The following is a 27,221-nucleotide window of genomic DNA, read 5'->3' as shown; positions in this document are numbered from 1 at the left end:
TAAAGAAAATGATATTCTAATACCTTCTTTATCATAGATTCCAGGTGTACTGTAATTCTGAAATGCGACAAAGTTACAGTAAACAAAATGACCCTTCATGTGTGCATAAATAAGAAGACATTTAAAAGTGCCATAAAAGGGAAAATATCATGGAAATAAACTTGGAATATACAGTAACTTCAAAACTAGAATTTTATATCTAATGGATTGAATAAAATAATCAGTTAAAATTTATTACAATTCCCCAAATCCTAAAGCAATGAATTTATAAAACCAATTACAAAAAAACAAAAACAAAGATGAACTGAAAAAAATTACACATTTTGTATGAAGTAAAAATATCTTTACACTGTAAAAAGAAAATATTAAAATGATAAACAACTTTCCATCATCTAGAAGTAATTAAAGCAAGTTTTACTAAAAGCTGGAATTATTATTCCCAATCAAGTAAAGGCTCACAGGGAAAAAAGAGCTCTTATAGAACCCGGCAAAATTATAATAAGTAGTGAATGATAAAAATCAATAGGTTCACGAAAACACAACGATTACTCACTATCTGGATATCCACCCTCCGTATCATGGAGGAAGTTCAAACTGGTAATACAGGATGTGTTGAGGAATTCTTGCATTTTGCCAAGCGAAACTCTGCAATTTGGAAAATACCACATGATGAACAAGTAGTTATACATTATTATTACTATTACTACTTGTTAACCCTTCTACCCCCAATGGACGTACTGGTACGTTTCACAAAATTCATCCCTTAACCCCCAAGGACATACTGGTACGTCCTTGCAAAAAACTGCTTTTTGCATTTTTTTTTGCATATTTTTGATAACTTTATGAGAAACTGCAAGCATTTTCCAAAATAATGAGACCAACCTGACCTCTCTATGACAAAAAATAAGGCTGTCAGTGCAATCTAGAAAAAGAATATTGCAAAACGTACTTGAAAAAGAAAAACAGCTGGGGGTTAAGGGTTGGAAAGTTCCAAATAGCTTGGGGGTAAAAGGGTTAAGCTATAACCCTAGTTGGAAAAGCAGGATACTATAAGCCCAGGTGCTCAAACAGGGAAAACATGTGAGGAAAGGAAGCAAGGAAAAATAAAATATTTTAAGACCAGTAACAACATTGAAATAGATATTTCCTATATGAACTATAAAAACTAACAAAACAGGAGGAAGAAAAATGAGATAGAATAATGTGCCTGAGTGTACCATTAAGTAAGAAACCTCTAACCAAAGAAAGTGGAGGACCATGGTACAGAGGTTAGGGTACTACCAAAGACTAAAGAACAATTCTTAAGCTCGACAATATCTTCATCCCAGGTGATTCAGAGTTTGCTGCACACTGAAAAAAAGTAAATTATCTAATATTCAAAAATCAAAAGTACCAAAGAAAATATAGAAAAATACTTTAATAGTATTGATGAAAATAGTTTATAACAAATTAAATAATTTAAAATGTATACAAAACATTAAAGTACTGTACTGATCTAACTTCTCTTTCATATAGAGACACGATTAGGAAAAGAGTAAACTAATTAAGGCCCCATTTTCACAAAAAATAGTGTGGAAAATTGGACAGCTGAACAAGTGCACCAAACATTTCGAAGTTATCTTCACACCTTGTTTATCTTTCACTGTTAGGACTGTATTTTATGAAAAGGAAAGATAAACCCTATTAAGGAGGAATGGGTTTGTTAAATCAGAAACACTGGGAGATGGGAAAATTATAAAGTCTGCAATTGTGAAGCTTATACGGTAAGAATAAATCATGTAAGGGCCCATGATCTCTTTGCAACACAATTGGCTAACCTTATAAGAAGAACTGAAGCCTCTCTAGAACCAAATGAATAGAAAGTACAGTGATGCCTCAGCATACGAAAGTAATCCGTTCAGGATACGGTTTCGTAAGCTGGTTTTTTCGTATCCTGAGTTGCGTTTTACATGTAAATACAGTAGCCTAATCCGTTCCAAGCCTTACGAAAAGACACCCTTTCTTTCATAAACATGCTAAACTGTAGTAATAAACATGCAATGCAGCCATTTCTATCATTCAATAAGTAACCCAACTGTTAAAAACAGCCTAATCCATTCCAGAAACCACCATGAGTTTATTCAATAATGCAGTTATAGCCTAGTTATCCCCTCCAAGCCCTAAGAAAACAGTCAGTTTTCTTTACTACTGTATAAAAGATACGGTACTGTATGTAAAGCATTTGGATCAGTGAAGGTGTATTGTTACCTGTACACCTAAATTAAGGGTTGATACCCTGAAAAAAAAGGTACTGTATTCTCGGCGACGAGTTGGGATCTCGTAAGCTTTTCGTATCCTGAAATTTTTTTCGTATACTGGGGCATAAAAATCTTTGTATCGCTTTTCGTACTCTGAATTTTTCGTAAGTAGAAACTTTCGTATCCAGAGGTATCACTGTACAGTACTGGGCTTTTAAGTATGATGACTAAATGATGTTAAAGGAGATAACAGACTTGTGGTGAAAAGTCTTTATCATCTAAATACCTATGGCGCAAGAACATGAAATAGAAATTACTGATTTAATGAGGTCCCAGAAACACTAAAACGACTAGAAGAGCACTCAGCAAAGCGCAGACCTCTGCCACAGCAGCTAATTTCTCGAGCTTTTGCTCGACCATGACCTTGACCTTCACTTTCCAAAATTTCATCATTTCCAGTTTTTACATTCATCATTTCTAGCTTTTTACATAACAGTTAATCCCTGCCAGTTTCATTACTCTACAATTAAAATTTTGGCCAAAAAACTGTTCAAAAACAAACAAACAAAACAGGGATGAAAACCACCTCCTTCCAACCTCGTTGACGGAGGTGGAAAAAAGCTAAGTTGGAATGTGAATTTGGCCTTTAAGAGTCAAAATCTACATACCTATCTCACACAAAATGCGATGACCTCTTGCTATTCCCGAGACCCAGTTTTGGTCAAAATAAAGATGATAAATAAACTAACCTTCCTACAGACAAAGAACTGTTTGAATCTCCTCACCTCGTGCCGTTGATGTAGCCACTCTTCAACTTCTTTAGGGTCGAGATCATCGCAGACGGTATTTTTCCTTCCTCTAAATAGAAATAAAGGGGAAAAAAATTAACATTACTACTTAACATTTGATATCGAGATGAAATTCATGCTAAGGAATTGGTATTCACTCGAAAACGTTCGGTATGGAAAATTTAACTTTAATTTTAAAACCAATGTGGTGAATACATGTTTCTTAGCTTACTAATGCAATAACTTCCACTGCAGTAAATAATACATTAGATGGAACAAATTTTAAACCATTCTATTAAATTAGTTACGTACTAAGATCTTACTTAAAAGATTATAATAAACATTCACTGCTCTGATTTAAATGTTTACTAACATTCCACATGAAGGCATTAATGTGATTGTTGCAGCTGTTCAAATGGCATTATTAATCTACAGGGACTTTGAATTACATATCATCTAATTTTCAAGCATCCTTTCTCCATTGGTATATTCAAACAAAATACATTGACAATTGTCCAAATATCTGTACATTCTGAAACATTGGATAAAATAACTACAAGAAAATCTATCTTCAGGCGAAGAAAACGAAGCAGAGAATGATGTTCATGAGTAGGAAATTGACAAACGTACGCCACACAGGAGATTGTACGCTTTGTAGATACGCAAATTTTAAAACTCAAGAAACAATAAGTCGAACAAGAGATTGTAAATTTTGTAAATAAGCAAATTTTAAAACTCAAGAACAATAAGTCAAACTAGAGATTGTATGTTTTACAGATATGAAAATTTTAAAACTCATGGAACAAGTCAAACAAGAGATTGTACGTTTTCTAGATACGCAAATTTTAAAACTCAAGGAACAATAAGTCAAACAAGAGATTGTACTTTTTCTAGATATGAAAATTTTAAAACTGAAAGAAAAAGTCAAACAAGAGACCGTACGTTTTATAGATACACAAATTTTAAAACTCAAAGAACAATAAGTCAAACAAGAGATTGTACGTTTTATAGATACGAAAATTTTAAAACTGAAAGAATAAGTTAAACAAGAGACCGTACGGTTTATAGATACGCAAATTTTAAAACTCAAGGAACAATAAGTCAAACAAGAGATTGTACGTTTTGTAGATACGCAAATTTTAAAACTCAAGAAACAACAAGTCAAACAAGAGATTGTACGTTTTGTAGATACGCAAATTTTAAAACTCAAGAAACAACAAGTCAAACAAGAGATTGTACTTTTTCTAGATACGAAAATTTTAAAACTCAAGGAACAACAAGTCAAACGAGATTGTACGTTTTGTAGATACGCAAATTTTAAAACTCAAGAAACAACAAGTCAAACAAGAGATTGTACGTTTTGTAGATACGCAAATTTTAAAACACAAGAAACAACAAGTCAAACAAGAGATTGTACTTTTTCTAGATACGAAAATTTTAAAACTCAAGGAACAACAAGTCAAACGAGATTGTACGTTTTGTAGATACGCAAATTTTAAAACTCAAGAAACAACAAGTCAAACAAGAGATTGTACGTTTTGTAGATACGCAAATTTTAAAACTCAAGAAACAACAAGTCAAACAAGAGATTGTACGTTTTGTAGATACGAAAATTTTAAAACTGAAAGAACAATAAGTCAAACAAGAGATTATATGTTTTATAGATACGCAAATTTTAAAACTCAAAAACAATATGTCAAACAAGAAATTGTCCTATTTATAGATACGCATATTTTAAAACTCTAGGAACAATAAATCAAACAAGAGATTGTACGTTTTATAGATACGAAAATTTTAAAACTGAAAGAATAAGTCAAACAAGAGACCGTATGGTTTATAGATACACAAATTTTAAAAATAAGGGACAATAAGTCAAACAAGAAATTATAAGTTTTATAGATACGCAAATTTTAAAACTCAAGGAACAATAATTCAAACAAGATATTGTACGTTTCGTAGATACGCAAATTTTAAAACTCTAGGAACAATAAGTCAAACAAGAGATTGTACGTTTTCTAGACACAGTATATAAATTTTAAAACTCAACGATTTCTCCACAGATTTAGATTATTTTAAGGGCAATTTGAAAATTATCATATTTACTCTTCCACTTAGAGGCTTCAACAGGATAACATCTAGGGGGCAATATTAAACCAAGTATCATACTTACGATCGTTTCAAACTATAGCCGAAAAGTGCAATTGGCTGGTATTACGTACACATTAAAAACATTTGCATTATAAACATTTAAATCCAAGACATTTAGTGTATTTTTGGTACGTAATACCTACTCATATTAGAAGAAATTTTCATGAAGATCTCTCTGACATAGGAACTATCGTATGTCGGAGTCTAAACAACAAAACCAAACAAAAATAAATAAAATACAAACTATTGTACATTAATCATAATAACAATTATACCCTCAAAGCTATTATAAAATCATAGCTTATACTGCTTACTCTAATAATGGGTTGTTCAATCAATAACTCTCAAATATGGTGTTCTACCTTTACATACATCGCTACAAAGGTTTGCATATTAGAATGGGGAATACGGCATGCATATGAATTAAAGCTTTAATCTCTAGTACCTATTTTACTCAGGATTTGTAGTTATAGGAAACACAATTCGTTACGGATAACGAAGAGAATAAGAACGAACAGTATTAAGTATGAATATACATCACCAAGAGGACCATGAAATAACCTTTCATGAAAGAAACACAACTTTTCAAAATCAAAATAAATGTTACACTGAGAAAACAATAAGTCACTTGTATCTACATAAGCTTAAAAACCAGACACATCTACTTATCAAATTGAAATTAATAAAAAGCCAAACAAAAGCAGGATATCTTAATGTTTCCAGAGTAGCAAGAAAGTATATAGGACCGACGCAATGACTAGTCTCCGTAATTTGTTCGGTCGAGTCCTTTCAAGATACAGAAACTCGTGGAGATTTTCTTTGAGATACCACATCACAATACTCTCTCTCTGTTCAACGCTCACTTTTCCCCAGTTTTAAAAACTGGAAAGAAAGCATGATAACTAAAATAGCAACAGTCAATTTTTAGTTAAAATCATTTAAAAATGTTATTTTCATTAGTAAAATAAATTTTTGAATATACTTACCCGATGATCATATAGCTGTCAGCTCTGCTGCCCGACAGAAAAACCTACGGGCGGAATACGCCAGCGATCGCTATACAGGTGGGGGTGTACATCAACAGCGCCATCTGTCAAGTAGGTACTCAAGTACTCGATGTAAACACAGAACCAATTTTATCATCGGGTAAGTATATTCAAAAATTTATTTTACTAATGAAAATAACATTTTTCAATATTAAACTTACCCGATGATCATATAGCTGATTCACACCCAGGGGGGTGGGTAGAGACCAGCATTACATGTTGACATTATTATGAGCTAAGTATTCCGTATTTCATTTTAGCAGTTATTCAAAATAACAAACATAAAATAAATAAGTACCTGGTAAGGAAGTCGACTTGAACAATTACTCTGCCTTTTTAAGTACGTCTTCCTTACTGAGCCTCGCGATCCTCATAGGATGCTGAGCGACTCCTAGGAGCTGAAGTATGAAGGGTTGCAACCCATACTAAAGGTCCTCATCAAAACCTCTAATCTAGGCGCTTCTCAAGAAATGACTTTGACCACCCGCCAAATCAAGTAGGATGCGAAAGGCTTCTTAGCCTTCCGGACAACCCAAAAACAATAATAAAACATTTCAAGAGAAAGATTAAAAAAGGTTATGGAATTAGGGAATTGTAGTGGTCGAGCCCTCACCACTACTGCACTCGTTGCTACGAATGGTCCCAGAGTGTAGCAGTTCTCGTAAAGAGACTGGACATTCTTAAGATAAAAGACGCGAACACTGATTTGCTTTTCCAATAGGTTGCGTCGAATATACTTTGCAGAGATCTATTTTGTTTAAAGGCCACGGAAGTTGCGACAGCTCTAACTTCGTGTGTCCTTACCTTCAGCAAAGCTTGGTCTTCCTCATTCAGATGGGAATGAGCTTCTCGTATTAACAGTCTGATAAAATAGGATAAAGCATTCTCTGACATAGGCAAAGATGGATTCTTAACTGAACACCATAAAGCTTCAGACGGGCCTCGTAAAGGTTTTTAAATAGAACTTAAGAGCTCTTACAGGACATAATACTCTTTCTAGTTCATTTCCAACCATACGATAAGTTTGGAATATCGAACGATATTGGTCAAGGCCGAGAAGGCAGCTCGTGTTTGGCTAGAAAACCAAGTTGTAGAACATGTAGCCGTTTCGGATGAGAATCCGATGTTCTTGCTGAAGGCATGAATCTCACTGACTCTTTTAGCTGTGGTTACGCATATCAGGAAAAGAGTCTTAAAGGTGAGATCTTTCAGGGAGGCTGATTGAAGCGGTTCGAACCTGTCTGACATAAGGAATCTTAGTACCACGTCTAAATTCCAACCAGGTGTAACCAAACGACGCTCCTTCGTGGTCTCAAAAGACTTAAGGAGGTCCTGTAGATCTTTATTGTTGGAAAGATCTAAGCCTCTGTGACGGAAGATTGATGCCAACATGCTTCTGTAACCCTTGATAGTGGGAGCTGAAAGAGATCGTTCTTTCCTCAGATATAAGAGAAAGTCAGCTATTTGAGTTACAGAGGTACTGGTCGAGGATACGGATACTGACTTGCACCAGTTTCGGAAGATTTCCCACTTCGATTGGTAGATTCTAAGGGTGGATGTTCTCCTTGCTCTAGCAAACGCTCTGGTTGCCTCCTTCGAAAAGCCTCTAGCTCTCGAGAGTCTTTCGATAGTCTGAAGGCAGTCAGACGAAGAGCATGGAGGCCTTGGTGTACCTTCTTTACGCGTGGCTGACGTAGAAGGTCCACCCTTAGGGGAAGTGTTCTGGGAACGTCTACTAGCCATCGAAGTACCTCGGTGAGTCATTCTCTCGCGGGCCAGAGGGAAGCAACTAGCGTCAACCTTGTCCCTTCGTGAGAGGCGAACTTCTGCAGTACCTTGTTGACAATCTTGAACGGAGGGAATGCATATAGATCTAGATGTGACCAATCTAGTAGAAAGGCATCTATATGAACTACTGCTGGGTCCGGGATAGGTGAGCAAACTATTGGGAGCCTCTTGGTCATCGAGGTTGCGAAGAGATCTATGGTTGGCTGGCCCCAGGTGGCCCAAAGTCTCTTGCATACATCCTTGTGGAGGGTCCATTCTGTTGGAATTATTTGTCCCTTTCGACTGAGACAATCTGCTATGACATTCAAGTTGCCTTGGATGAACCTCGTTACTAGTGAAAAGTCTAGACCTTTTGACCAGGTGAGGAGGTCCCTTGCGATCTCGTACCATGTCAGAGAGTAGGTCCCTCCTTGCTTGGAGATGTACGTCAAAGCCGTGTGTTGTCCGAGTTCACCTCCACCACTTTGCCTTGAAGGAGAGACCTGAAGCTTTTCCAGGTCAGAGGTACTGCCAGTAGCTTCTTGCAGTTGAAATGCATTGTCCTTTGATTCGAGTTCCATAATCCCGAGCATTCCCTACCGTCTAATGTCGCACCCCAGCCTACGTCCGATGCGTCCGAGAAGAGAACGTGGTTGGGAGTCTGAACAGTCAGGGGAAGACCCTTTCTAAGGTTGATAAAGTCCTTTCACCAAGTCAGACCAGACTTTATCTTTCCGGAAACCGGGATCGAGACCGCTTCTAGCGTCTTGTCCTTTTTCCAGTGAAAAGCTAGATGGTATAGAAGAGGACGGAGGTGTAGTCTTCCTAGTGACACAAATTGAACCACGGATGACAGTGTCCTTACCAGACTCATCCACAGCCTGACAGGGCAGCGTTCCTTCTTCAGCATCTTCTGGATGGATAGCAGGGCTGGGGGTTGATCGTCTTGTTAAGCAACGTCCTCATCAGAGGGTTCCTCATCCGAAACTGATGAGGAAACGGCAACGGAGTGGGCAACGTCTGACTCGCTGAATCCGGTCGCACTGGTGGATGCGTGACGGAGCCGGACGCAATATCATGGTACTGCCGCACAGTCTGTGAACTGTCAACAACCATGGGGACGCGAGGAAGTACAGCGTCAACCCGAAACTGTCTAGACTGTCTGGGTTGTGCAGTCAACACCCTACCGGGTTGCTGAGGTTGACGCACTGCGTCACAACAAGTCACCTCTGCTGGTTGTTGAACGTCTTCCTAGTGACACACTGAACGTCAACAACCACCTCCGAGCGTCGCTTAACGTCAACGTGCGACTGGCAACCCACACTGGGTCGCATCGGTGGAGGAACCACCTCAACTGGCGGACGCGAGTAGGATACCTCAGCGTCAACAGGGCGCACAACCAACCGGTAGGAAGGTTGTTGGCCAGAAGGTTCTTCTCCGTATTAAGTCCTCTATCAAGGACACAAGCTTGGACTGCATGTCTTGCAGCAAAGCCCATTTAGGGTCTACGGGAGCAGGTGTGGCAACAGACGGGGTTAGCGACTGAAGCGGAACCATTTACCATCCCTGGAAGCCTTGTTATGTGTGACATAATAGTACAGCAAAACTTCAAAGGCTCGACAAAAGTTGAGAAGTTGACCTGTAAACAACTGGAGCGTCTCCTGGCTATGCGCCTGGCCGAGTCTACCAGAATTGAGAAGTCTACCTGGGCAGAGGCATGAACTCCCAAGCTGAGAACTTCTCTCGTGTCCTATCAGACTCTCGCTCTATAAGCCAGATAAAAAGAAGGGAAATCAAAAGGCTGTATCCCTAAAACTCCTCCTGGTGCAAAAACCAGTCGCCTAGCCGACGTAATGCTCTCTAGGAGAGCGAGAGAGCACTAGCTTAACAACAACGGCTTCGAAGTAGCTAGGCCTAGTGTAAGTTCTGACGTGAGGCGAACGAGGAGCAGCAGTTACAAGATCCGGACGAAGATCCTTAAAAAAATCATCATGATTTAATTAAAGTCCATAGGAGGCTAAGCAGCTTAAGGCTACTCTCCAAATGACAGAGTCCTCAAAGGAATATCAGTAGGAGGGAGAACAGCACTTTCTCATCTACAGGAACCTTGTCCGAGAAAAGCTAGGTTATCTCAGTGAGGGTCTCACTGGTGCATTAGCAGCAGACCAGAAGGCAACGTTATGTAACTGCTTGACAGTCTGTGAACTGTCAAAAACTGAACTGTCAACCACAACAGGTGCGTGAGGACATACAGCACTGGTGCATTAGCAGCAGACCAGAAGGCAACGTTATGTAACTGCTTGACAGTCTGTGAACTGTCAAAAAACTGAACTGTCAACCACAACAGGTGCGTGAGGACATACAGCACTGGTGCATTAGTAGCAGACCAGAAGGCAACGTCATGTAACTGCTTGACAGTCTGTGAGCTGGCAACAACCAAAGCTGTGTGGGGAAGCCTCAACTCCTGACTGACTAGTCTGCTGCGGGCGAGTGGCGGTAACCACAGTGGGTTGCGGAGGCTGACGCACCGTGTCAAAACACGGCAGCTCAACTCCACCCTCCTGTTGTTGTGGTAGCACACGCACGTCAACGGAGGGTTCCGTGCGTCTGTGAACGTCAGCATGCGTCTGGCAGGGTCGACTGCGCATGGGTGGAGGAGCTCTCACAGCTGGAATGTGGGAGCAGGCAGCCACAGCGTCTGCTGGGCGCACAACCGTGGTAGGTTGTAGGCTAACGGGTGCAGCGTCAACCTTCTCCGCACGATACTCCTGCAAAAAAGATGCTAACTGTGTCTGCATAGACTGTAGCAAAGACCACTTAGGGTCTACAGCAGCAGGTGCGGCAACAGACGGTGTTACTGCCTGTTGCGGTACCGCTTTACCTCTCTTAGGAGGTGTGCAGTCATCGGAAGACTGCAGCGAGTCCGAACTGACCCAGTGGCTACACCTGGGCCGTTGGACTTGCGCGGAAGGGACCGACTTGCACTTAATAAGCTGCGAGACCTTGGTCCAAGGTTTCTTACGAGAAACCTCTTCCGCAGACGAGAAGTAAATGGGCTCTCTCGTCTTTGTGTGGGTGGGGCGATCTTGGGTAGATACGCCCGAAACCACGGAGGGAAAAACGTCTGTTCGTTGATCAAGGCCTGACGAACCCATAAGTCGTTCGACATTACTTCTCCCTTGGGCTTGGGAGCTTGCAAGAGGTCCCGGACTAGGTGAACGACAGGCACGAACAGACGAACCCTCGGACGCAACACTGTAACACTTTGCGCATATCACTTTATCACTTCGATTTTCTGTTTTGCACTTATTTCACTGAAATCGAAACTTTTACTGATTTCTACCTGAAACACGCAATCCTACCCTTCATTAAAAGGTAGTAATTGCGAAAACAGTCGTATAATGCAACAGAAAACATATATAAAGATAAAGAATTCAGTGACTGGGAAAGAGACTAAACACTAGTTCAAATAAACTACGTTTACAATCTCTCACCGCACATAGCCTGGGAACAAGAATAAAACCCTAGAAACGTTTTACCTTCTTCCCCTACAGCGACTAGGGAGGAGAGTAAAACGAGAACAACGTTACCCGCTTGAACGAAACGTTTTTTTCTCCTCTCTCTCCCTCCGTCTCTATCTCTCTCTTTCTCTCTAGATTTCGCACCTGAGAGAAGAGCCCAATTATATATTGTCAAAACATGTTATTTGCTAAAGGAAAAAACTGAAAGGTTTTCCAAATAAAAAGTTCCTTTAATTTAGAATTTAAACCATTTAAGCTAAGAAAGAATGAACGAAACGCCAGAATCGGTTTACTCTTACTGCAAAGTGAAACCGTGATACACTCTCTCTCTATCGTAACGATAGAGCGCATGTTGAACGTCCTGAACGTCAACAACTGCGTAGACTAAAAAACTAAACGTTAGTTCATCTTTGAAAACAGTACGAGACTATCAAAGAAATTCTTTCATAAAACATTAAATTTAAAAAGTTTTAAATTCTTTAAAGGTTAAATACGATATAACGGGCTCAACGTTGATTAACTTCGGTTCCAAGTTAGGACCGCCTACTATCAGGAAAGGTCGCATATAAACAAAACATAAAAAATTATTTTTATATGTTTATAATAAAAGGAAAGTTAATCGAAGAGGCCTAATAAAGGCGGAGAGATCTATAACGTGTTAAGCAAAATTACTAAAAACCTAAACACACTTCCGTCTAAGGGAAGGGTCGGCCATTTAAAAGTGAAAGAGAGTCCATACTCTCTTTGTCACCATAATTAAATATATCCAAAACGAGTTCAAGTTTTGAAATGAAGATAAAACCCCTGCATAGCGAAAGCTCAAAACTGGAATAGTGTACTTCACCAAATAGTTGTGAAAACAAATCCAGTTAGTAACAGCGTATTTAGTAGGTCTTGCCAGTGGCACGACAGAGAGAAAATTGGTTCTGTGTTGACATCGAGTACTTGAGTACCTACTTGACAGATGGCGCTGTTGATGTACACCCCCACCTGTATAGCGATCGCTGGCGTATTCCGCCTGTAGGTTTTTCTGTCGGGCAGCAGAGCTGACAGCTATATGATCATCGGGTAAGTTTAATATTGAAAAATAGCAATTAGACACATCTTGGCAGAGATATGTAGTTGCAAAATTATGATATGAAGTCTAATGAAATGTTAACCCTTATACCCCCAGGCTATTTGGAACTTTCCTACCCTTAACCCCCAGGCGTTTTTTTTTTTTTTTTTCAAGCACATTTTGCAATATATATTTTTAAATTGCTCTAACAGCCTTAATTTTCATCATAGAGAGGTCAGGTTGGTCTAATTCTTTTGGAAAATGCCTGAAGTTTCTCATAAAGTTATCAAAAATATGCAAAAAAAAATGTAAATAGCAGTATTTTGCAAGGATGTACCAGTACGTCCTTGGGGGTAAAGGGATGAGTTTTGTGAAACGTACCAGTACGTCCATTGGGGGTAAAGGGATGAGTTTTGTGAAACGTACCAGTACGTCCATTGGGGGTAAAAGGGTTAACAATATTTCTCACTTAGTCTGCATCTTCTTCAATTGCACAAAAAATTGGCTTATTGAGAAAGTCTTGTAAGATTTTCAGTGACCAATCTACTGTGAAGAAGTGTTTTAATTCTTTCATTCTACCTTATTACGAGTATTGTTCTCCTGTCTGATCTTCAGCTGCTGATTCTCATCTGAATTTGTTGGACAGGAATTTAAGGTTTATTAAATTTCTTACTTCTGATATAGATAATAATCCCTGGCACCGTCGTTCAATTAGTTTGTTAAGCATGTTGCATAGGATTTTTCATAATTTTGACCATCCTATAAATTCAGATCTTCCTGGACCGCATCATCCTATTCGTAATCCTAGGTATAAAGTTAATCCTAATAGTCAGGCTCATCCATCAGGAGGCTCAATACTACACAGTATTCTCAAAGTTTTGTTTCATCTGTGACCAAGTTGTGAAATGATCTTCCTAATCGCATAGTTGAATCGGTAGAACTTCAAAAGTTCACACTTGCAGCAAATGTTATGCTGGACAGGCTCAAGTCTCTTTTTATAGATTATATATGAAAGATTTGTTTTAATGTTGTTACTGTTCTTAAAATATCTTATTTTAATTGTTCATCACTTCTCATGCAGTTTATTTCCTTTCCTCATTGGGTTACTTTTCCCTGTTGGAGCACTTGTGCTTATAGCACCCTGCTTTCCCAACTAGGGTTGGAGCTTAGCTAATAATAATAACAATGATAATAATAATATAGTTTCACATAAAATATGTATCAAACATGGATGATGAGTGCATTTCACTAAAGCACGTAATGGTTCACAATATCTGAACAATCGCTTTCAACTGTTATATTATCAAGCTGTGTTTTTTACCATAGCAGAAGTTACGTAAATCAGAGCCTATATAGAACTCATCAAACATAAATCTCCAAAAGACCTAGATTGGGATTAAACCCAAAGCTAGCTAGTTGTGGAACAGGACTTCAAGAAAAGTATGATGTAATAAGGCACGCTGTTCTATGTTATTTATCTTCGTCTTGTTTTTTTAAGTTTGTATAGTTTATATATGAAAGATCTAATTTGATGTTACTGTTCTTAAAATATTTTATTTTGATCATATTACTTCTCTAGTAGTGTATTCCTTTCCTTGTTTCCTTTCCGTACTGGGCTATTTTTCCATGTTGGAGTCCTTGGGCTTATAGCATCTTGCTTTTCCAACTAGGATTGCAGCTTAACTTCTAATAATAATAATATTTTCCCCTGTTGGAGCCCTTGGGCTTATAGCATCTTGCTTTTCCAACTAGGATTGCAGCTTAACTTCTAATAATAATAATATTTTTCCATGTTGGAGCCCTTGGGCTTATAGCATCTTGCTTTTCCCACTAGGATTGCAGCTTAACTTCTAATAATAATAATATTCTTCCCTGTTGGAACCCTTGGGCTTAAGCATCTTGCTTTTCCCACTAGGATTGCAGCTTAACTTCTAATAATAATAATATTCTTCCCTGTTGGAACCCTTGGGCTTATAGCATCTTGCTTTTCCAGCTAGGATTGCAGCTTAACTTCTAATAATAATAATATTTTCCCCTGTTGGAGCCCTTGGGCTTATAGCATCTTGCTTTTCCAGCTAGGATTGCAGCTTAACTTCTAATAAAAATATTTTTCCCTGTTGGACCCCTTGGGCTTATAGCATCTTGCTTTTCCAACTAGGATTGCAGCTTAACTTCTAATAATAATAATATTCTTCCCTGTTGGAACCCTTGGGCTTACAGCATCTTGCTTTTCCAACTAGGATTGCAGCTTAACTTCTGATAATAATAATATTCTTCCCTGTTGGAACCCTTGGGCTTATAGCATCTTAATTTTCCAACTAGGATTGCAGCTTAACTTCTAATAATAATAATATTCTTCCCTGTTGGAACCCTTGGGCTTATAGCATCTTAATTTTCCAACTAGGTGGACAGCTTAGCTTCTAATATTAATAATAATATAGTTTCTAATATACTGAATCCCTAATGAAGTACTGTAATTTCAATAAAAAAATTATATCTATAATTCCTATTATCTTTAGAGCAGTCCTTTGTCCAATATTGGATAGTGAAGAGTAAATAATAATCCTAAAAGCCTTAAACATAACCTTTATAAATCCAAAAATAACAACCATGATTAAACCAACATTTTGACTCTTTGAATAACCGAAAAAAAAATTTCCAGAACCTGACCTGTCAAAATGCATCACCGAGCACTCAAGTTCTAGGGTGTAGGTAATTTAACAACTGATGCTTGTGTCAATAAATGACATACCATCAACGTAGTTTGATGCCATCCTGAAACAAACTGTGGGTCTGCCAAGATCTTTCCATGTTGATGCCAGATATGCCAGTCCCACACTGAAGATGAACACCGTAAGGTCCACATCATTGTTGAGGTAACTTTCTTCGTTATCTAAATACTAAGGAAATAAATTCAAAATGTGCAAACTTGTGAGACATTCATCGTTAATGCGTTAAAAGAAATAAAATGAAAGCAGAAATGCAAGGCAACAGAGGATAAAAATGACAGATGGTTAAGAAGTGACACTAAAGTAAACTATTTATGAAGCAAAAATGGCTAAAATAAAAAGCACAGACACTGGATAAAATAAATGTATACCTGCTGCAAACACGGTATTTTCATATGATACAAGTTTTAATAAATAAAAGCTACTTAAGTAAAAAATGGCATCAAGAAGCAGGTAAAATAACTAAAGAAATAAAGAGGAATCACAGACTTTACAACGTACTAATACAGTATAGTATTCCGTAGTAAACAAGTTGCCAGATTACAACTGTCACACATTCTAACTATCAGATGAAGATACTTCAAACTGGGCATATTCATCAGTTGGCGTAATTACTTATCAGTAGATGAGAGAGCCTGGTGTCACATAGCATTCCTCTATACTTGGCTAGTTGAGATTAGGGGATAGTGTAAAAGAATATGACGCAAGAGAACTAAGAGCCTTCTTTTACATATACTGTAGAGTACATAGAGTAGTTTAGTGTGTGCTTGACTCAAGGACAAATGTATAACATTTCGAGTGTGCTTGACTCAAGGACAAATGTATAACATTAAACCTATAAAACAAACAAAATCAGTTAAAAAGAAATTCTCCTCAAACTTCTTTGGAAATATCATCTACTTTTGATAAATTCACCTGAATCTTCTTTTCTGTCTTCAGTTTTTACCCTTTGAGGTCGCTGTTTCTGATCAGCATTATTACAGATTGTCTCAGAACTGGAAACATTCTATGAAAAAGGGCTGTGTTGAAATTTCCATGATGGAGGTAGAGCTGAAACCATCTTAAGAAAAAAAAAAAGAAAAGAAAAAAAAAAAAAATCAGGTTGAAACCTTCACAGGGAAAAAGTAGCCACACAAATTTCCCTTCAAAAGGGAGGCGTAGAAACATCTTAAGAAAAATAGGGAGAGCTGAAACCATTCCTTGAACAACAGGTTTTAAACCTTCAGGTACGCCCGAAATAAAATCAATGAATAATTTACTTAAAAATTGAAAAGGAAAGATACAACTGACAACGTAAACTTATAAGTGATTTTCTAGTCACGAGCCATGTCTTCTGGAGAGGTAAAAAATACACCCAACTGAGTGTCAAGGATGTACCCAAATTAACATAAAATGTGCGAAACAACATAAAGATTTTTTCACTTCATATTACGAAAAATTAATCAGAATACGAAACAAAATTTGCGCTGTTTGATTAATTATATTGAATGATTCAACTGTATTTGGCTCTATTCCATTATATGAAAAAAATCATACAACGAAAGCCACTCCGGAACAAATTAATTTCCTACCCTGAGGTATTACTGAATTATCATCTCCTCCTCCTACGCCTATTGACGCAAAGGGCCTTGTTTAGATTTCGCCAGTTGCCTTTATCTTGAGCTTTTAATTCGATACTTCTCCATTCATCACTACCTACTTCACGCTTTATAGTCCTTCATACTGTATGTTGTATCTATTTCTGTTTCATAAAAAAACCCATAGTTACAAAGCCCTAATTGTGGCCTTCAGAAGTCATGGACATTTGATTTTCGATTCAATAGGATAACCGACTGCCTTTCCATAGCATTGCAAAGAGAAACCTATTCTAGGACCTAGAGCAGCATTGAGTTTCACTTTGTTTTGACTAATTATTTCATCTGAATAAATTATCAAACTTGAAATAATAATATATTGGGTGTTTTTAACACCTATTTTTTTTTTTTCAGCTGATTCATATTTATCTAAGGCCCTTAAAATTGACCAAAAAATACGTTCCTTGAAATGATTTTAATTGTTTCGTAGTTCCTTTTTTATGTTTTTCGATGTATTTTATTTTAAATTTTTTATTATTTCTTTTAATTAAGTTCAGAAATTATTCTGATCGCCACTATAATATTTGTAATTCCATCTCTTCATACATGAACTCAAATGACATTGGTTATGCTCTAAAGGAGTAAAAGGTTCAACGACTGTTTCTTTCCTTTCAAAAGGAAACTAAACAATCTAGTGATTAATGGTAAGGAGCGTCGTCGATTGCAGGTTATTCAGTTTTTCCGTCGCTGCGGTTACATCAAGCCATATCCACCATCCAGATTGCGATATTTACGGTGTTTTAAGCTGTCTTCCCTGCTGGATTTATTCAAATTTAAGCACAGGGAAAGCACTGTGTTTGTAATAACAATAAAGCCTTTGTAAAGTAACAAATTAATATTTGCAAGAGCACTAAAATCCTACAAAATATTTTCAGATGGATACTGTGACTATCAAATCAATGGGCATCCTCAAACCTATAAAGGTCTAATCACTCTCAGTTCCTTAAGGACAAGACAGAATTATAAATAAATAAAAGTCAAATTTTGACACTAAAGGCTTTAACAGTTTGTTAAACCTGTAGGGCAATTAAAGAAAATGATTAGAAATAAAAAAAGCATATCCCTATATCAGTAGATTTAAAAATTTGCCTTCTAATATCCTCATCCGGCAACATGAAAATAATCTCCCCAACTCATCTTCTTCAATATATCAATCTAATAGTTAGAAAATGCTCTACTGCTCCTATAATAGAACTACTACTACCCAGCCTCCCTATATTTTCACGAATGATTGATGTGTTCGATTTGTGGAGTCACATGACCCAAGTACTGGGTCTGGGAGCAAACTATGAGGAATCCAATCTTATCGACAATCTATTGATGCCAATTCGTAAAAGATTATGCAACCGTCTACTTAAAGCATATTGAAAGATAGGTAAACTCTCGAATCATCAAACTTGGAATAAACAAGGTGATGTCATTACTTGTGTAACTAGCAAGAGAAACAGAACATAAACTATGAAGAATCCAATCTTCTCGACAATCTATTGATGCCAATTCGTAAAAGATTAGCCAACCGTCTATTTAAAGCATATTGAAAGATAGGTAAATCTCGAATCATCAAACTTGGAATAAACAAGGTGATGTCATTACTTGTGTAACTAACAAGAGAAACGGAAGATAAACTATGAAGAATCCAATCTTACCGACAATCTATTGATGCCAATTCGTAAAAGACTAGGCAACCGACTATTTAAAGCATATTGAAAGATAGGTAACTCTCAAATCATCAAACTTGGAATAAACAAGGTGATGTCATTACTTGTGTAACTAGCAAGAGAAACAGAACATAATGAACATACCAATGTCAAGAAAGGCAACGCATTCAGTGGCATTGTTCTTCACTGGACAGTGAACTAGAAACTCGGGGCTCTGAAGCTGTAAAGTGCAGATTAACATGCCAGAATGGGTGCATTACTGCATTCAACAAAACTTAAATGTTGTACCGGGGCATATACACAAAATTAGGAAAACAAATTAATCTATAAAGGGATCAAGGAGTTTTACAGATCGTGCAAAAGGAATACGAACAAATGCAAAACATGTCCTACTATTATAACATTTAACCTCGGCAACAGATACTATTCAAGCACAAATCGAAATACAAGATACACCACAGACTACGTCAGTTTGCTAAGGCAAAGTTACCTAGAAAACTCTGATTTATCTCCAAAGTTACAATAGGCCGACCCAGCATGTTCCTCCATGTCGATTGCAAGAAGTTCAGTTCGGTTTTGAAAATGTCTAACAGAAGATCGAGGTCAGAGGCTATGAAGAACCGTTGCCGATCTACGAACTGAAAGAGTTTGAGTAAGCGACATGCTTGGCTGGATTTACACAAGTGAATTTCCATTTTTTTATAATATGAATTTTCTAAAGTAAATCCAGAGTTGTCATTACATCTCCTAAACAATTTGAAGTATGAATATCTAATTACAATTTTGTTTACTTGAATGTTTATTGGATAATGGTATTGTACGTAATTTATAACCCCCCCATTACTATGTACGTCTAACAACTCAAGTTACTACCTGTTTGTGTTAGGTAACTTTATTCTTTCATAAATACTCAGAACTAACTTTGTTCAGTAGAGTATTACATGTAGAGGGTAAATCTGTCTTCTCCTTCCCTATTCATATGTTTCGACAAGTAATTTTGATTCTGGGTTTATTTCTTACTAATCTTCTTTAGTTATTGTGTGAGTCTTCTATTACACTTACCACTGTTTTGTATCATGAATTGATCTTGTGTGCTTCAATAATGAATGTATGATTTTGTAATTGTTTTGCATTTTCCATATTTGTAAGTTATTCATAATCTTGAGTGTTGTTTTCCACAAAGCAATTTTTGTGTTTTAATGTTGTACCTTTTTCCTACTTTTATGGAATTACTACAGGCCCTTCTTGCGTGTCCCTTCAGCCCCTAGCTACACTGCTGTCTGTCTTTTACTTTACTCCTTTGGGTTCTTAAAATCTAGCCATCCAGCTTCATCAATTTTGTTTATAATCAAAACTTTACTTCTCATTCAAGGAAAAATCTATGTAGGAGTCTAAATATGTGATTCAATCGTCTGGTTACACTACTTTAGAATAATAACAAGATAAAGAGGGCTAACTTATGAGTGAACAATGAAGTACATAGATTATATTATTTTCTTCTAGCTAAAATAAATAATCAAACATAACTTAGATGTAAGACAATGAATTACCAACATTACATTTAGAAGCCTTTAAAAACCATGGTAGACTCTTAGACTTAATGCAACGTGACACATCCAAAAGAAAACATCAACTCACCTGTGGAGTAAACGCAAAGATTCTGTCTTGAAGAGAATACAATTTGCTAGTGGAGAGAATACCAACATCCCTGCTCTGTCGTCCGGAGAGACCTAACTTTTGGTTGCGACCTGCGAAGGAAGAGTTTGTGACAAGTCGCTGAAGATTCCATAACATCTTAATTACTAAATTGATATAAACTTTCATTGTATATGCATAATGATAAAAGAATTGATGGAAAGATGCTGCTTTCTCTGAAGAAATATTAGACAAAACCAGAGTTGTATATCTTATGCTAGCAGAAATTATTCTAAAATTTGGCTTCTTATAAATAAAATCATAATCATACATATATATGCCAAGGCACTTCCCCCAATTTTGGGGGGGTAGCCGACATCAACAAATGAAACAAAAACAAAAAGGGGACTTCTACTCTCTACGTTCCTCCAGCCTAACAAGGGACTCAACCGAGTTCAGCTGGTACTGCTAGGGTGCCACAGCACATTGATTTAATGTTCAGCACATAAAATAAATATCCCATACTACAGTGTTAGCTTTCACTTACCACTAAAAAATTAACAAGATTATAATCATAATGAAAATTCCTTTGGCTCAAAGTTCAATACCACACATCAATAAAATTCTTACCAAGATGAGCATACAACTTAGAAAGGACTCTCGCGGGTTGAACCTCAATCGGCGATACTTCCGATATGGTTTGTACGTGGATATCGAGAGCCTGCAATTTGCTCTGGATTGTTGAATCCTCTGCAAGGACCACAACCTGCACAACAACGTCGGGTTTCTTTTCACTCCCTAGACGACGATTAAGGGGGTCGAGCTCACCACAAGCCAGAAATTTCTGGAAATACAAATTGAGTAAATCTTTAAAGGAATATATAGAGTACTTTGATCAACCAGCCTAAATAATGTATTAACCCTTTTACCCCCAGGCTATTTGGAAATTTCCAACCCTTAACCCCTAGGGGGTTATTTTTTTCCCCAGCACATTTTGCAGTATATTTTTTTTTAAATTGCTCTAACAGCCTTAATTTTTGTCACAGAGAGGTCAGGTTGGTCTCATTCTCTTGGAAAATGCCTGAATTTTCTCAAAAAAATTATCAAAAATATGAAAAAAAAAAAATGTTTATAGCATTCTTTTGCAAGGACGTACCGGTACGTCCATGGGGGTAAAGGGATGGCTTTTGTGAAACGTACCAGTACGTCCTTTGGGGGTAAAAGGGTTAAACCTTGTACTCTCTAATACAGTGTGCATTCTTATTCCACAAAGGGGTTCAAGACTGTGGAAAGATGATGAGATTCATTCTCCTCCACATATTCTCAAGGCAAAAAATCTGGAATTCAATTAATATTGATTTCTATAAATATATCAAGAGTGCCCATAACCTATATGACAGAATAAACAAATAAAAACAAAAGGAAAGAACTGAACAGCATCAAAGTAGAAAAAATTGAAAGATAGGACAAGCAGCAAACTTCTTAGAAATTTGACGTACTAATAAAAAATATGCCCATAAATGCCATAATTCATTGTCAGCAACACAATTATTATTTATAGACAGATGACTTGAATGCCAAAGGACATATTATTGCACAGTCTAACATTTGTAGAACAGGCCAATTTAAAACACTGCTAGAATGTGAAAAGTGATGAATGCTTAGTAAATTGGTTATTAGGAGTGAAGATAAGTCAGAGTGAGGAAGTGAAGAAAAGTTTGCTGAAGACCTTAGACTACCATCAGGTACAATACTAGGTCATTATCCTCACTTTCATAAAACTGTTTAATATGGTTTATTTTCTTTAGCCTTAGCATCTATATATATTATAAAACCTCATATGTATACCTCTATGCTTCTCTTAACCCTTTTACCCCCAGGCTATTTGGAAATTTCCAACTCTTAACCCCCAGGGGGTTATTTTTTCCCAGCACATTTTGCAGTATATATTTTCTAAATTGCGCTAACAGCCTTCATATTTGTCATAGAGAGGTCAGGTTGGTCTCATTCTTTTGGAAAATGCCTGAATTTTTTCAAAAAATTATAAAAAATATAAAAAAAAAATTTTATAGCATTTTTTTGCAAGGACGTACCGGTATGTCCATGGGGGTAAAGGGATGGCTTTTGTGAAACGTACCAGTACGTCCTTTGGGGGTAAAAGGGTTAATTTAACTATGTGTATTAACTATGTCATTAACTAATAAATCAAATTCACATTATAACAATATACTTACATCCTGGAGAAGTCTCCCTAAAATGTACAGCGACTGAGCCCACATGAAGGGCAATTTTCCACAAGCCATTCGTTCCTGGGATCCTGGGTTCTTATACTCTGCTTCTACCTTCTCTTCCGGGACTGTATATATTTCTGGTATTAACCTCAATCCGTCTTCTGTAGTCACACACAGCTGAGGACCAAAATGTGAAAAGGCTTCATCAAGGAGTCGCATTAAAATGCAGTAACGGCATCGCAAGAGATACTAATACAGAAGGTCCTCAAATTAAAAGTTTAATTGGTTCAAAGAAGGTGTTTTGTAAGTTAAATTGTTTTTAAGTTGAATTTTGTTAAATTTTGGCTTAGGATAGGCCTAACTTGAACCCCAGGCCTATGATTTCAAGCTACAAAAGTCAACAAATACTCAGGTTTCATATGAAATAGATATAAAGTAATTACAAATGTCTCTTTGCCTTCTGTATTAAATGATACAATATTGCTTTACTATATTTCTTGATAGGAGGATAGATGTGAGCGAGGCAAGAGAGCGTGCTAGAAATAGGAATGAATGGCGAGCGATTGTGACGCAGTTCCGGTAGGCCCTGCTGCTGCCTCCGATTCCTTAGATGACCACGGAGGTAGCAGCAGTAGGGGATTCAGCATTATGAAGCTTCATCTGTGGTGGATAATGTGGGAAGGTGGGCTGTGACACCCTAGCAGTACCAGCTGAACTCGGTTGAGTCCCTTGTTAGGCTGGGAGGAACGTAGAGAGTAGAGGTCCCCTTTTTTGTTTTTGTTTTTGTTTCATTTGTTGATGTCGGCTACCCCCCAAAATTGGGGGAAGTGCCCTGGTATATGTACTGTATGTATGTATCTTTGTTATTTTCAGCTGGATTTGTGTTTATTTGTAAGTTTAAAACCTTCTGTATAAAAATTAAGTGATACATAGCCATAAATTACAACAACACATTGCAAAGAGACTGTAAACAAATCAAATGACATATATTGAGCAACATAATTTCTGCTTTTTGGTGATTTTGCCAAAGATGATATGCTGAAAATTTTTCACACAACGGTACTATATAGTTCTGAGTTTTTTCTTTTTACACCTAGAACATTTCTCAATTTCCCTTCACAACTTGATGATGGAACCACTGCCATGTAGATCTTATTGGTCACTAATAACAGCCAACTTGTTAGATAAATTTGAGATAAAATTCATTAACCAAATTTATGACATTTACCTAAAATGCAGAAATTGATGTTCTTGACTAACTTGATAAATCAATCTTTTTTTTTATTATTAAGCGAGATTCTCAGCATATTTCATTACATTTGCGCTACTAACCCTAAGCTAATAACGTATTCAGGGTTTTGACAATTTGAATTTGAAATTTATTTGAATACATGAACTGAATTAGAGCCTCTTACCAAGGCTTTGATTTTGTATACTTATTCTCAAACGTACTACACAGACGGATAATTACTCATCTTCAAAATGAGATAAAAAATATTATAACATCATGAAAACTAAATTCACAGCAAGTGATAATATAAAATTATAGCTAAGACTGTAAGCAGTAAATCAGAGCTGTTTTAGACACTACTAGGGGAGAAGTGTTGAATTAAAAGCTACAGATGAAGTGTTGAATTAAAAGCTACAGATGGAGATGACTGGTGAAATCTAACCGAGGCCCTTTGCATCAGTGTGCGTAGGAGGAGATGATGATGATGATGATGATGAGGAACCTTAAAGCATCAAAATGACTATACAGTCCAATGAAACTACATTTCTAATGGATGAATATTAAAAGAAGGAACAATACTCCACCTCTTCAAGCTTCTCTGAATACTGCTTCACGCCGTCCTCGTTGCCGTAGAAGCAATGGTCGAGGACGAGGTAACAGAAAAACAGCGGCCATTCACATTCAATCTTCTCGAAGACTTTCAGCTCCCAAGGTTCATAGTATAAACGATTTGCATCCTGAAAGATTCAAGAGACAATTTAATTCGACCTGGAGTAGAATATTTGCGATACAGTATACAGAAAATCTGCAAGAAAAGAATTATTTTTTGGATTTTGAGAGATAAGAACCTATGTCAGCAATAAGTAAATATTCTTATTTTTATTTTTAATTTCATTACCCAGAAACAGAAGAAGGAAATACAGTAATGATATACGTATATACAGACAAGTTCACTAACGTTATAAAAATTAGTTTTCTGACAATACTGGTGATTAGATGATTAATGATTATGAGCTGGATGTTTGAACTAATGATGTTGGACTCAAGAACTTTTAGACCTGAGAACAACCCACTCTTGGAAGGCATCTCAACCACATGAATTTCATTCTCAGTATAAATGCAGATTATCTTAAGATATACATGCAATCACACATATAAAGCAAAGAGTTGTGGTGGCCGATGCGGTAATGTCCTTGACTAGTGATCACCAGACTGGGGTTTGAGTCCCACTCAAACTCGTTAGTTCCTCTGGTCGCTGCAACCTCACCATCCTTGTGAGCTAAGGATGAAGGGTTTGGGGAGGCCTATAGGTCTATCTACTGAGTCATCAGCAGCCACTGCCTAGCCCTCATTGGTCTTAGCTTGGGTGGAGAGGGGGCTTGGACGCTGATCATATGAATGCATATATGGTCAGTCTCTAGGGCATTGTCCTGCTTGATAGGGCAATGTCACTGTCCCTTACCTCTGCCATTCATGAGCGGCCTTTAAACCTATAACCCTTTTACCCCCAAAGGACGTACTGGTACGTTTCACAAAAGCCATCCCTTTACCCCCATGGACGTACCGGTACGTCCTTGCAAAAAAATGCTATAAAAATATTTTTTTTTCATATTTTTGATAATTTTTTGAGAAAATTCAGGCATTTTCCAAGAGAATGGGACCAACCTGACCTTTCTATGACAAAAATTAAGGCTGTTAGAGCAATTTAAAAAAAAATGTTATTTTTATTAATAAAATAAATTTTTGAATATACTTACCCGATAATCATGTAGCTGTCAACTCCGTTGCCCGACAGAATTCTATGGAGGGATACGCCAGCTATCACAATACTAGAAGGGGGTGTACTCACCAGCGCCACCTGTGGCCAGGTACTCAATCATTTGTTGTTTACACCTCCTCAATTATTCCTCGGTCCACTGGTTCTCTCTGGGGAGGAAAGGGAGGGTCGATTAAATCATGATTATCGGGTAAGTATATTCAAAAATTTATTTTATTAATAAAATAACATTTTTCAATATTAAACTTACCCGATAATCATGTAGCTGATTCACACCCAGGGAGGTGGGTGAAAACCAGTGTACATGATTAAAGGATAGCTAAGTATCCCCAAATTTCATATAACAGTTATCTCAAATAACAATGAAATAATAAGTACCTGGTAAGGAAGTCGAATAGAACCGTTACTCTGCCTTTTATTTAAAGTTCGTCTTCCTTACTGAGCGCAGCGTTCCTCTTGGAGGCTGAATCAACCCAAAGGTGCCAAAGTACAAGGGGTTGCAACCCTACTAAAGGACCTCTACCAAACCTTTAACCCAGGCGCTTCTCAAGAATGAATAGACCACCCGCCAAATCCAAGGATGCGGAAGGCTTCTTAGCCTACCGTAACAACCATAAAAACAACAATAAAAGTATTCAAGAGAAAGGTTAAAAAAAGGTTATGGGATTATGGGAATGTAGTGGCTGAGCCCTCACCTACTACTGCACTCGCTGCTACGAATGGTCCCAGGGTGTAGCAGTTCTCGTAAAGAGACTGGACATCTTTCAGATAAAATGATGCAAACACTGACTTGCTCCTCCAATAGGTTGCATCCATAATGCTTTGCAGAGAACGGTTTTTATTAAAGGCCAACGAAGTAGCAACAGCTCTTACTTCGTGGGTCCTTACCTTCAGCAACGCAAGGTCTTCCTCCTTTAAGTGAGAATGTGCTTCTCTGATCAGAAGCCTTATATAGTACGAAAGCCCATTCTTGGACATGGGTCTCGAGGGTTTCTTGATGGCACACCATAAGGCTTCTGACTGTCCTCGAATAGGTTTAGACCTCTTCAGATAATATTTGAGAGCTCTGACAGGGCAAAGAACTCTCTCTAGTTCGTTACCTACCATGTTGGAGAGGCTAGGTATTTCGAACGATCTAGGCCAAGGACGTGAAGGAAGCTCGTTCTTTGCTAGGAATCCAAGCTGAAAAGAACATGTAGCTGATTCGGTTGTGAAACCAATGTTCTTGCTGAAGGCATGAACCTCACTGACTCTCTTAGCTGTGGCAAGGCAAACGAGAAAAGCAGTCTTGAGGGTAAGATCCTTGAAGGAAGCTGACTGGAGAGGTTCGAACCTAGATGTCATAAGGAACCTTAAGACTACGTCCAGATTCCAGCCTGGAGTGGAAAGACGACGTTCTTTAGACGTCTCAAAAGACTTGAGAATGTCTTGAAGGTCCTTGTTGGAAGACAGGTCCAAACCCCTATGGCGGAGGACTGAGGCCAACATGCTCCTATACCCTTTAATTGTAGAAGTAGAAAGGGATCTCTCATTCCTAAGATGAATCAGGAAGTCAGCTATTTGGATCACAGAGGTATTGGTAGAGGATATTGAATTGGCTCTACACCAGCTTCGGAAGACCTCCCACTTAGACTGGTAGACTCTACGAGTGGAAATTCTTCTAGCTCTGGCAATCGCACTGGCTGCCTCCTTCGAAAAGCCTCTAGCTCGAGCGAATCTTTCGACAGTCTGAAGGCAGTCAGTCGAAGAGCGTGGAGGTTTG

General features: G+C 37.6%; 1 protein-coding gene across 1 annotated transcript in view; it reads right to left on the bottom strand.

Moving 5' to 3' along the window:
* LOC137623531 (probable phosphorylase b kinase regulatory subunit alpha) overlaps nucleotides 1-27,221 on the bottom strand; it is a 65,315-nt gene that overhangs the window by 23,811 nt on the left and 14,283 nt on the right. Inside the window, exons 7-13 of the mRNA XM_068354365.1 lie at nucleotides 24,267-24,419; nucleotides 22,455-22,628; nucleotides 20,851-21,064; nucleotides 20,224-20,333; nucleotides 15,317-15,464; nucleotides 3,023-3,095; nucleotides 554-645 (exon numbers count right to left, since the gene is read on the bottom strand). Coding sequence (XP_068210466.1) covers nucleotides 554-645; nucleotides 3,023-3,095; nucleotides 15,317-15,464; nucleotides 20,224-20,333; nucleotides 20,851-21,064; nucleotides 22,455-22,628; nucleotides 24,267-24,419 — 964 coding nt within the window. The remainder of the gene's footprint in view (nucleotides 1-553; nucleotides 646-3,022; nucleotides 3,096-15,316; nucleotides 15,465-20,223; nucleotides 20,334-20,850; nucleotides 21,065-22,454; nucleotides 22,629-24,266; nucleotides 24,420-27,221) is intronic.

The sequence above is a fragment of the Palaemon carinicauda genome, chromosome 30, assembly GCF_036898095.1.
Source record: "Palaemon carinicauda isolate YSFRI2023 chromosome 30, ASM3689809v2, whole genome shotgun sequence".
NCBI lineage: Eukaryota > Metazoa > Arthropoda > Malacostraca > Decapoda > Palaemonidae > Palaemon > Palaemon carinicauda.
The sequence above is the reverse complement of the archived record's forward strand: the minus strand, read 5'-3'. Positions and strand labels throughout refer to the sequence as shown.